Genomic DNA, 12,468 nt, shown 5'->3' with positions numbered 1-12,468 from the left:
AGCCGTCATGTCCAGAATACATGTCCAGAATACTGGCTTTGCAGTTTTTGCAGTCGTCTTTCTGCCTTGGGTAGGTGGTCGGAGACAAGTTCCTTTGAGAACGTGCTGCTCCTTAAGGACAGAACGTTCCATTGGCGCCTCTACTGCCAGCTTGCATTGTCCCCTTCCACTGCTATCTACAGGCAGCCCTCGTCGCTAGATGCTGTCTCAGCAGCTGGTTCTGGCGGTCATGTAATGGCTCTTCCCCACACCGGGCGAACGGTCGCCGACCTGCACAGAAAGGAAGCGTGACGCATCGGCCACTGAAGCAACAACCTGCTACGCTAGAGGGATAATTATGAATTCGCTCCAGGCACCGCAGTATGGCGAAACACAACTTATGGCACAAGAAGTAGAGAAATATAGATTTAAGGTGAGGTATTCCTTGAAAGCGCTGATATACGCCGCAACTTCTCGTAATCGCTTCTGTGTTTTTTTTTTGCAGATATCGTGACGAGGAACAGAAAAAAACCTAGCAATATTCTCTGGTAAAGGATGTACGTTGATTGCTGTAAAATTTTCTTGCCTCTACAACCTGAATAGACTTTCATATATGATCCTATCTGGACTACTTGGGCTGGACTAAAGTCCTTTTTCTGGAACCGAAAATGTTGTTAGCCGGTTGCTCTCTTTGCAAATCTGCACAATCACAATACAGCGCATTACAAGCCTCCCTCACAAAAGGAAGGGCAAAAACTTGCGACTCCTGTGATGTGGAATGTTGTGCGAGGCATTCACGCTTAGGCATTCTAATGGTCATAAATACCTCCATGCGGCGATAAACATTGGAACGTTAATTTCCGCTGATTCTACAGATTTATTTAGGTAAAGGTGAGTACTGGCCCACATTTTCCAACCTATTTGGAGGCAGGAGCCACAGATAGAGTCGCGGGAGGCTTTGTGCGCTGCCAATTATGAAGCAGTCACCATCTTTCTAAACTAACAAATTATTAACGCGATTCTTACAAATCTGCGAGAACAGCACGTAAGCTAGCTTCACATCTCTTTTATACAAGAAGTTGTACAGTCTAAAAATAAACCACTCTGTATACAGCGCACCAGAGTGGCACATTTAGTCGAGCCTTGAACTTGAGTGCGGTGTTGTGCGAAAACCAGTGCCGCTGGAAGTCACGATATTTATTGCACAAGGTTCCGCATTTTTTTGTTAATGGTCTGAGGTATTGCGCACAAATGCACGACCAAACGGAACCGGGTTTTTCACGCGGCGTTATTTTTCGTTCTCTGTTGGCTATTGACTTGCGCGTCATCGTGAGGCCCATCGCGCGATGGCGCCATGAGGCCCGGTGTCCGGAATGACGGGGCCGTTTGCGATCATGCTAGTGAATGGTTTGCGTCGGTGTGGCCGCGAAGTTTCTTCCTTGGATCCGCCTTTGTCGCTGAGCAGGGTCTCTGCTTCCCCTGGCGCTGGGGAAGAACTGCACCTCAAGCACGGATTGCTCGAGCACGGCTGCATGTCTCGCGGGGCGGTGTCGCTGTCCCGACGGTTACCAGCCTTCCGACGAGCGGGACTGCAGCGCCTTCAGGCAAAGCGGTGAGACACCGTTAAGCAACTTCAATGAAGTAACATGAACTTTCACCAAGCGCTGCGTAGGCTACACACCGGGTGTCCCACGCAGCTTGATTCAAGCTTCTTATTTAAAAAAAGAAGTGGCACATCTTATCTTGGTATTGACTGAGCGCATTGTAAGGCAGCGCAATAGACGTGGCACAAGGCAAAGGTAGCGCAGTGAAAAAGGAGCTATATCCAAGGTGAATCAGAGCAACGGCACACTGTCTGTAGCATATTTTTTTCATGTTCAATTAGCTAAATAGCCAAGTTCAATTATACAAATTTGTTATTTGGTTTTATCGCATAGGTTTGATAGTGAAAGTTATAGAACATCTTTGGAGACGTCAAACTAAGTAGCGTGCTTGTGTTCACTGCGTTATTTTTTACGTGGTTCTTCCCGGTTCGAAAGAAAGCCCGCGAAATTTGAAAATGACATCATTGAATTCTTGCACGTTTGGTTCGCAGCGCCTTCTACAGAGTTTTGAAAGAGCGAAGCCAGCAGGCCAATTGCACAAGGAGCCGACGAGTGTGCGCTTCGATACAGTTTCAGTGCTGGCCTATCGCTTATTGTTTCCAACACGGCGGATTTACGTCTTCACATCGATAGCGCTGACGTGGTTGACTCAAGACCATGGCTGATCGCTTATATTTATACTACACATCTGGCCTTCGTTCTTTGGAAACACAATGAGATCGTATCAAATCAGACGCGTTACATTATCTTAAAAATATTTTTCTTAGCTTCCTTGGGAGTCTGGGGGAAATAAAGGAAAGAACCACGTAAAGGATAACATCACGGATAAAAATTTCGTTGGTGGTTATGAGTATGCTCTACGACTTGTACAATCAAAACGGTGCCTTAATGCGAATGTATAAATTTTGCGCAATTGAATTTATTTATTATTATTCATTAGGTAGTTATTCATTTATAATGCCTTACAGGCACACTGTAGGGCATTGATTAAGGAGTCAACAGTTTAAACAGAAAAGAAAAATGTAGCATAAAAAAGTCACAAATCAAAGGTTACAAATAGTACAGTGGAACATAGATGCATTTATATAAATTTACCTGTGAAACATACGAAGGAGAGCTATCATGCGGCTTGTTTCGAATGGCTCAAGTGAAATGTCTTTCTTTTTATCGTGGTAATACTAGAAAGATGGCCATACTTACGTGAAATGAATTTTGGCTGCTCTATTATGAACAACTTTAAACATGCTTATAAGGTACTCCTGTTATGGTGACCACGTGGATGACGCAAATTCTAGTTGGCGTCGAAAATAGGTTAGGTATGCTATTATCCGTATATTACTGAACTAGTTATAAACTAAGTGATCCCCGAAAAATGCCTCTGTAGTTGAATTATATCGCGAAAAATAGTTCAAATAAAGTCAGGCTTTTTATGTGCCAGAAACAAAATCTGATTAGGCGGCGTGCCGTATGGGGGGGGGGGAGGGGCACTCCGGAGTGATTTTGAGACCACGTGGAATTATGTCACGTTCATAAATAGCACTATACAATAAAATATTTCGCATTTCGCTCCCAACGCAATACGGCTGCAGCGGCTGGGACTGCTCGTCCCATGCCGTCGTGCTTGTAGCAGCGCAACGCCATATCCACAAGCGTCGACAGTAGGTGAATTATGCTAGCAACAAAGTTAAGCGGGTGTTCTAGATCGGCTGAGGTGTGTAACCCGTTTTGTAAAACTTGGTTAAAATTGCGTAAAACCAGCTGCATAGATGTCAAATATTCCGTTGAGGAGCACAAGCAGTCTCGAAAAGCAGTCACTCGCGCATAAGCGACATGCAAACAGTGCGCAATTTTAAAGCGTTAGACAAGCTCATCTCCAGCTTCACATGAATCAAAATTCGTGAGTTCCCATTGTGAATTTCTTCAGACATTGTTCCAGAAAGAACGCGCTGCTTAATTTGCAGAATAATGCCGCTTGTACGTAGCGATGCCAGAGCTGTATGAAAAATCAGCAAGTGTTGAGATGCGAAGGGAGCGTTAGACTCGCACTGGAAGCGAGACTGATTTGTGGGTTTGACGCAGTGCATGTAAACGCGTGTAATCCACGTTTCTTTTTTTTATTTCAGAAGTCATCACATCCTGGTTCGCTCCCATGATTTTGGCCTCAAGCATCCTCCTCATCCTCATGCTTGTTCTCTTCGTGTGCGTCGTGGGATATCGGTAGGAAATATTGTTTATTTCCTTAATGATTTGTCATAGGAACCTGCTAATTGTGTGCTTAACAATGAAGTGGATGGGGACATTAGAGATGGTTTTGAAGGTCACTGTGAGGATATAACTCTGTAGGGAACTTGAAGATTATGTTCTTATTTGTATGCGCTCTATATGCACCGTTTTCGTCCAAAGAAAAGCGAGTGGGGTTTCGACACAATACAGAGCTCACAAGAAGAAGCATATGCAATGCATATGTTTGAATTTTACGGGAAGCGAAGTTTTCGTTAAGCAGTTAAAGAAATGCCACGCAGCTGTACGTCTTCTGCAGGACATTTTGCAGCACAGTAATCGACGACTTTATAAAGTAGCACACACCCGGCTGCCGGTAAGGCATTATGGGAATCTTGAGAGAACGCGTTCTGTCGTCTGCTTCACATGCAGGAACCCGCGTAGGACGTGCGTTATCTAGCTGGAGTCAACCAATTCTTCTACAGTCTTAGTTAACCATAACAAAGCATACTACATAGTACAACAAAGATGAGTGCGGCTTTTGTTTTCCAACTACCGCAGTATTTTATCTGAGCAAGATGATCTGGTCTGTTCTATGACCGCGTGTGTAACTGACATTTTAATGGGCACTGAGACATGGCTCAGTAGTGAGGTACCAGACTGTGTACTCACTATTCATTCTGAGTTCAACATATACAGAAAAGACACAAGTGCAGCGCGTACTGGTGGTGTTCTTATGGCTGTTCGAAAATCAATTAATTCTGAAAGTGCGCTTTTTCCATTATCTTCCATTGAAACCTGCCGGGTCATTGTACGCTGCAGTTCATCACATTCTTCCGTTCTTATCGGTGTTTGCTATCGTCCTCCAGTCCCCGATTCTAATTTCATTCCAAGCTTGACCTCTGAATTACAAGACATTCGAAACAGGTTTCCTCGCGTCCCTAACATTTTAACTACCCTGGAATTGATTGGAGGAATAATTCCGTTTTCAGGTCTAGATCGTACAAATAGAAATGTCACAACTTTCTTCACAACCTGTTTTAATTACACGAGATCATTAAAGAACCCGCAGGCGACACCGTCATTCCTGATCTTGTAGGTACCACGCATCGTGACACTATTTCTGCTAATGTTCTAGAAGAAATCAGTGATCACAAGTTCATCCAGTCTAATTATCAATTTAACGCAAATTTCCACAAGAAAGTAATCCAGCGAAAATATATTTATGACTATCTTAAAGCAAATATTACCGCAATCAGCAGGTTTCTTAACGATTCCTTGACACCGTTAGAGCATGACTTTAGAAGCCGTTTTCTTGAGGAAAACTGGTGACTATTTAAGCACATAATTTTGCGCGTAAGGGGTATGTTTATTCCAAAACTTTGTATCTGTCCCAGCCTGAAAAGTCCTTGGTTAACCCGGCATATGAAACACCTAATAGGAAGAAGAAAAAAAAAAGCGGGCGCACCACATAGCTATGCATACTAACAAGGCTGATGGTTGGGTTAAGTACAAAGATATTGCACGTTTATGTAAAAATGAAATAAAAACGTCTAAGGATTAATTCTTGAATAGCACACTGCCAGGAATTCTAAGAACTGATCCCAAGCACTTCTGGAAAATAGTTACAGCTGGACAGTCTAGAACTCAGCCTAGCTGACAGGACGGAGGCCAGCAGCTCTCCCCTGTCAAGACCTCTAACCAGCTTAAGTTATTTGCCAGCGTATTTACTACTGATAGGAACATGCCTCCATCATGTATCTTGCCTCATTCTCGGTGTGTTAGTATGCCGGGTGTGGTTTTGACTCCTGAGGTAGTTTCGAAAGCCATACACTACTTCCTGATAAATTGAGTCCTGGTCCTGACGGTGCATGCACTAAATTACTAAAAATTACTGCACCACACTCATCCGCTTTTCTGTGTATGCTTTTGCAGCAATCTATAGATGACAGTACCCTGCCATATGACTGGAAACTCGCGCAAGACATTCCCATCTACAAATCTGGCAATCGCGACGACTGCAGTAACTACACACCGTTATCATTAATGTCAATACCATGTAAAATACTTGAGCACATTCCGTACAGTAACATCATGCAATACTTAGTAAACAACAATCTACTTTTTCCGAATCAGTACGGCTTTCAGCGAGGGAAACCTCGTGAAACGCAGCTTTTCGAACTCATCACAGATATTCACTCGGTTATTCACTCATTACATCAAATTGATGCTGTGTTCATAAATTTTTCCAAAGCATTTGACCGGGTTTCTCATCCTCCCCTACATGTAAAACTTCAAACTTTTAGTCTTAATGAAAAATTTTAAGCTGCATTTATCATTTTTTAACTGATAGGTCGCAGGCTGTCCTACTTGATAACATTGTCTCTTCACCTGCTGCTGTAAAATCTGGAGTTCCTCAGGGGTGCGTCTTAGGCCCACTATTATTCCTTTTGTGCATTAACGATCTCACCAATAAGATCTCGTAGTAAATTCGTCTTTATGCAGGTGACTGTAGCATGTATGGTCAGATTAATGAGCCCAAAGATTCTCTTCTGCAGGCTGATTTGACTACATTGTCATCATGGTGTGGCATGTGGCTAATGCAGAATAATGTTCATAAAACCAAGGCAATGACATTCGCTACCTCGCTCGAAATTATCATTTTCTTACAATATCCACAACGCTGCCATTCAGCTGGTAAATCAGTTTAAATACCTCGGTGTCATAATGTCAATTACCTTAACATGGAATCAGGACATAGAATACATCTCTAGCAAGGCGAATGAAACACTAGGACTAATACGTAAAACACAATACATGGCTACGCCTGATACAAAGCTTCTGGTGTACAACACTCTAGTCAGATCGCCGCTGGAATATACCTCTATTATTTGGAATGCGCGTCAGGCTTATTTAACGCAGTCACGGGAATCATTACAGAACCGTGCGATTCATTTTATAACAAGCAACTATACACACGACGATATTCCACACCTTCGAAACGCCGCTAATCTTCAAACATTTCAGCAACGAAGACGGTTTTCTTTAGTTCATTACTTCTTGAAACTCTACCACACCACTTGTACTTACCGACTGGAACATATTCACCCTGTTTCATACATCTCCCAAGGCACTGATCGTCCATTCAAAGTATACCTACCACATTGCAGGACTAACTTGTTTAAATTCCCTCCTTTGCTTTTAGCTATTAAACATTGGACTGAACTGCCGAAAGACGTTGCGTCCATAAAGAATTCTGAAGCATTTTGGGCCGCTGTATCTTCTGCATGAGCCTGCGCTTTTTTTGTTCTTTGTGTTATCCGTGATTGTCCAATAATGTTTCCCCCCCTTATGTAATACCCTTTTGGGGTCTTTAAGGGCACTGTAAATAAATAAATAAATAAATAAATAAAACAAAAATAAGTGCGACCCAAGTTTCCACAAAGTGCCGTGCGGACTGCACTCCGCGCAGTCGGTGTGCAGAGTGAATCTATACTGCGGCACCCGCTTTTTTAAAGTGAAAGCTTTACTGGCCGCGAACTTGCGATTTCACCGTGGCGGTGCTCCGAGGAGGCACATGACGTCTCACGGAGTTCGTCGTCGTTCCGCTCGCCTCCGCTCGCTTCGCCAGCTGCGTCGCATGCCTGATAACATGTCGGAGGATTGAAAAGGAGAGCTCGCGTGCGCCGCAACCACAGTTGAGGCGGCAGTATGGACTGCGACAATTCTGATAAGCCGGAGGAGGCCTGGAATCGACATCGGAACGAGATGAAGAGGAAACGAATCGCACAGGAAACGGACGAACAGCGCGTCGAGCGACTGGCTAAACGCGGACGACCAAATGGGTCGTCCGCGCGCACTGCCTCATAGCGCGGGCAGCCAGCGCCGGAGCGTCAACAAAGTCGGCTGCAGTCCGCAATGCCCGCACGCCTAGGGAACAAACGCACACAAGACGAGCAAAGAAACTTCTCCTCCGTAGTGCCTAGGTAAAGTCACATATCAAAGCAATAGCGGTAAGTAGACCGTGTCGCAGGATATTCGGCGTCGGACGTCGTTCCGGTAAAAAGATTTCCAAAGCACTCATACTCAGGCCCTTCATGTAACGCAAGGAATTGAGTGAACTAACTGAATTGCTCAAGCTAAAATACATGGAAATATCCTAAACTATGACTTACGCACAACTTACAAACATGATAGCTCTCGGAATGTAATTTGACCATACGAGAAAACATTATTCTGTTACACGAAAACTCGAAGAAACCCCTTTTGTAACGTTTCTACCATTTACATACCAGCCGCAGCATCCGCCACTTGCGTGCGCCGGTGCGGGGGTGTCTTGAGGGCCACCGAGCGGCGCGCCCGGATCCTTGCAATACCTCCAGCTGGCGGTCGCCTCTGTCGAAATCGCGGCCCGCGCAAGATCCCGCGTTTCTACCACAAAGCCGGCCTTCGTGCATAGCATTCGCGTCCAGCGGTTCTCGAAAACATGACGGTTGCGTACATCTAGTTGCCGGGAAGCGTGAAAAGGAGTCGGGGATCTTTGAATGCTATCGTGTTCCACTCTTAAACGCGAAGCTTAAGCGTCCTTCAAATTTTCAAGGAGCAAAAGCCCCCAGGTTTTCTCTCTCGCAACCATCTCTTTTCGCGCCTGCGCAGAAACGGCGTGTGCCTCTGAAAGTGCAACGTCCCTCTGCATTTACTATAAATTGTAAAAATGCTGCCTGACAGGACGAGGACACTCGGCCCACTTTACTATATAGCTAAAAACCGACCCAGCAGTCACGTCGGGTCCAGGGAGGAAGCATAGAAAGCTTCGCTTCATTGAACGAATTATGGGCTTCATGGGCGTATTGATCGCAGTGGACTATACATAGGTACTGCTTGTTGTTCCACTGCATAATCCTAAAGGAACAGTGCCGGCAACCTGCAGACATTCAGGGGTAGTACATGTGGGGATGCGCATAAACTGATGCGTTAATACGAAGGCTATGTTGTGTGAAGCCTATGTGAACTGTTCTGCAAGACAGCAGCAGCGGCACCGGTAGTCACGGCCCGCAAAATCGAGAAGAGTTCGCGTAAAAGAAACGTTCGCTTCAAAGGAAATCTCATTTCATGTTCCTCATTGCGGTGGCTATTCGATAACGGTAAAACCTTTATAGGGGCGTCGGGTACTTCCACATCGTTTCCTTTCAGTGGTCGGCACTCGGAGTGGATCTTCTGGAGACCCGGACGTCCTGCAGCGTCGGCCTCCACCCTCGTCGTGTCCGCCCAGGCGAGCTTGTGTGGCGGTGACCCCACGGCTAGCACCTTGGTCGTGCCCGCTCTGACCATCGAGTCGGCTGGCGTGGTCGCCGATAGTGACCGGCTCAGCACGGGCGTCACTGACACTCCACTCGCCGCGCAACCCCACGAAGGACGCGAATCCTGGCAAGTACGTATACGCAAATGCGGCCTTGAAAGATCGGCATAATGGGAGCGGCTCATTGATGCGTATTTCAAATAAACCTTAGCGCAAACAGCACGACGATGCAAGAAGGAGACGAAACAAGCCCGCCTCGACAGCTCAGTGCTTATGGCGTTGTGTGGTTCAACGCGAGGTGTCATGCGCCATGACCTGTTACGTGACGCAGGGCTCCATGATGGAGATGAGCACCCAAGCCCCAAGCATGAGCGAACTACGGGGCCTGGGCGGCACGCTGATCGAACCATTCGAGCGTCCCGTGCTCAGCAAGGAGCAAGTGTACGCCAAGTATCCGCACCTTGCCGGATTGTCCTCGCCCACGTCCCAGCGATCAGTGCAGGTCGCCGGCCATAGCGAGAGCCCTGTCTCCGAGGGGGCCTCCGACGAGGTACGAAACAGTTTACAAATGAGCTTCTTCGAAGAAGGAAACGGAATTGACTTAAACGGCACGAATCGTAGCGCAGCAAGGACAAAGACCTAGGAAGAAGCGAAACAGAGACAAATGCGCTAACATTCAACAGTGAAATTATATTTCGAGATTGGCTGTACCTGTACGTACGCAAGAGCACGAGCACGGGGATTTGAGGGAATATAAAAAAAAAACAATATCAGAAACCCAGGTAGTGTGTTGCATATGCAGCGAACTATCAAGGCATTCGCAAATAATCAAGTTATTTTCTGCAATATTTCTTTTATGTTACAGGTGCGCATGCTAAAAGACCTTCTAGAAGATACCGCCCATGTAAGCAGAAGTATATGTGAAGCTGTAAGATTAATCAAAGAAAGCGAGCGCATCCTCTCTGCATGCTGACCACCTTCACTGTGAACAAGCTTCATTGTGATTGTCCGCTAAAGAACTGAACCTTTTCCTGTGTTTGAAGTATTCTGAAGCATGATCTTTGATATAGGTTTTTGTCACCAAAGGGAGCCGTTTTCAGGGGTTTCAAATGACATCTTCACCACTCGGTATTGCCTGGCTGCTGTACTATTCAACGGCGACAGAAGCAAATTTAAATACAAATTTTCTAGCGCACCGAATGAGCTCAAATTTTGCCAGCTTGCTGGGGGACGCGTACGGTTTAACATCCAATGCATAAATTAAGCTTGAAAATTTGAGGTCCTGGCCCATGGAACGCCCTGTCCTCCTCTGTAATGATGAAAGGCCACGAGGGTAAAAACAAAACAAAAAACAAACAGCAGAAACGGTGCTGAGAAATTTAAGCCACGAGTGCATGGCATGCCAACGGCCGCCTCACTGAAGCTGTTGTAACCATATAAGTGATGCCAATGCCTCGGAGATTTGACAGCGCGCCACCCGATTGTGGAGGCCTAGGTGACGCCATCAACAAGCTGTGCAGGCTCGGCGACCATGGTGAGCCAAAATCCGTTACGGAACATCGATGCTCTATGGCTACTTGGCATGTCATGAACTAGTGAAATGTGGGATCCAAAGGTGCGAAAATCGAGCCCTAGGTTAGTCTCACTTGACATGTATTTTGAAGCTGTTGAGACCGATAAGTTGGGCTTGCCTGCGTTAATTACCATAATTTATTTTGCTTTTAGTAGTTCTTGGACATATCAAGAAAAGGTCTAGAGTAAAAATGACGACTTTTAAATGTGCTGTGGGGCCCCTTTAATAGTTCCGTCGCTGGGTGCCCTCGGAGGTTATCCCTATACACTGGGACTTGTCAAGCGCCGCCTCAACGAACGCGGACCCGCAAGATACCAGTTTAAGTTACAGCCAAGATACAAGCAAACAAACCGTTGTGTGGGAACGGTTCAAAGGGGACACCCACCCTCTCCGCAGCAAGGGCTCTATCCTGCTCTTTATCTCCCTTTAACCTGTTTATCCTCCTTGCAAACAAAACGATATAAATTAGAACGAGGGTAAACGGCAGGATAGCTTATTGATGGTTACTTGAAGTCTTTGTCACACTTTGGCAGATGCCTAATACAGGTATCTAGGACGCATGCCTTAAATCCGGGGAGTTTGTTATAGGAAGAAGTTAACGATGCGTGTAGTATGTCCAGGTCTTCTTTCCGCGCAGACGACCAAGAATTACGCGAGCTTCGTGTCCTCTGGAGCTGAACCCAGCAGCAAGTTCCGAGCCCGAAACTGCAGTGGTTCGGGCACGGTCAGGCACGTGATGATTTCTCCCAAGAAAGGCGACAGTAAGGGGCCCCAGGCTGCCGATGCTGCGCCATGTGAGGACGGCTGGCCTTGCGATGACAGTTGCGCCAGCAGGCAGCAGCATTTCGGCTTCAGCTTACCGTGGAGCAGCATGGGCAGCTCATTCGACGCGCTCCTGTCCGTGCCTGTCGTCGCCAGGGTGTACGAGTGTTCCTCGAGCAGGACGGAGGCATCGTTTAAGGGGGCAAATGAGCTTCACCTTCCGGTCGACAAATTTCGGCCCTAAATCACTTCAAGGCTTAGCGGAATGACGAGGGATGAAATACACTAGAGTTTTACTGCAATTTCTCCTATACGACATGGATATCGAATATGCTTTAGAACCTACTTTTGCGTGAACACTTCCCACCGATCTGCGCCACGTTTCACAGTCTCTGTGTCTTACCGTCAGGGCTCTGAATATACCGCGCATATAGATATGTTTGAAAATTTCAAGTCATCGAAGGCCCTTGCATCGGTCGCCTGGGGAGAGCTGCATACCATAAAGTGCTGTGAAAAATTATTGCTGTAAACCGAGTTTGCTGCTCAATATAATGTCTTGTAAAATATATCATAGGTGTCTCCTTTATAGACACTCGTTATCTTTGACTGCACTTATACCCATGGAAGGTGTAATGACAGGGACCTTCGCTCCAGCCTTTACCAGAGGCGCTATTGTTGAGCCATCGTTCTCGGTGACAAGCCACTATCACGTGATTTCCCTGCAACTTGACACAATGCGAACGACGCTGTCGGCTGCGCACGTCGGCGCGTATGGTACCAAGTCACGCGAAATCTCGCGAACGTGATCGTACCCCCGAATGTTGCAGAATCCCAAGATGCTGCAGAATACTGCCCTATACACAGGTACAGCGGCCGGGTGATTGATTTTCTTGTGTTTTATTTACTAAGCTCGCGTAAAAGCTCGATAATTAAAGAAATATGCAGCACATTGTCTTGATTTTCCTTGAGGTTTTGTTTTTTTACCGAGATGTAGTTGAGATGTTCTAGTAGGCACAGTTCTCAGAATTATT

The 12,468-nt window shown here is 46.0% G+C and overlaps 1 protein-coding gene across 2 annotated transcripts; it reads left to right on the top strand.

The window, feature by feature from the left end:
* The first annotated feature begins 1,410 nt into the window (after nucleotides 1-1,410).
* Nucleotides 1,411-9,847, top strand: LOC129387136 (uncharacterized). Of its 2 annotated transcripts, XM_055075839.1 has the most exons (4): nucleotides 1,411-1,591; nucleotides 3,707-3,800; nucleotides 8,997-9,234; nucleotides 9,434-9,847. In XM_055075839.1, the coding sequence occupies exons 2-4, from the start codon at nucleotides 3,733-3,735 to the stop codon at nucleotides 9,743-9,745; spliced, it is 618 nt and encodes a 205-aa protein (XP_054931814.1). In that variant the 5' UTR covers nucleotides 1,411-1,591; nucleotides 3,707-3,732; the 3' UTR covers nucleotides 9,746-9,847. The 2 variants fall into 2 exon arrangements, with proteins under 2 accessions (XP_054931814.1, XP_054931812.1); XM_055075837.2 differs by lacking the exon at nucleotides 1,411-1,591 and having other exon boundaries at nucleotides 3,567-3,800.
* The last annotated feature ends 2,621 nt before the right edge of the window (nucleotides 9,848-12,468 follow it).

This window comes from Dermacentor andersoni, chromosome 3 (genome assembly GCF_023375885.2).
Source record: "Dermacentor andersoni chromosome 3, qqDerAnde1_hic_scaffold, whole genome shotgun sequence".
Lineage (NCBI taxonomy): Eukaryota > Metazoa > Arthropoda > Arachnida > Ixodida > Ixodidae > Dermacentor > Dermacentor andersoni.
The sequence above is the reverse complement of the archived record's forward strand: the minus strand, read 5'-3'. Positions and strand labels throughout refer to the sequence as shown.

What these genes read in the sequence shown, in the direction of transcription:
- LOC129387136 (XM_055075839.1), top strand. Translation starts at nt 3,733, where the DNA reads ATGATTTTGGCCTCAAGCATCCTCCTCATCCTCATGCTTGTTCTCTTC. An exon ending in GTGTGCGTCGTGGGATATCG is followed by an intron (nt 3,801 to 8,996) that starts GTAGGAAATATT and finishes GTTTCCTTTCAG; the next exon opens with TGGTCGGCACTCGGAGTGGA. An exon ending in AAGGACGCGAATCCTGGCAA is followed by an intron (nt 9,235 to 9,433) that starts GTACGTATACGC and finishes TACGTGACGCAG; the next exon opens with GGCTCCATGATGGAGATGAG.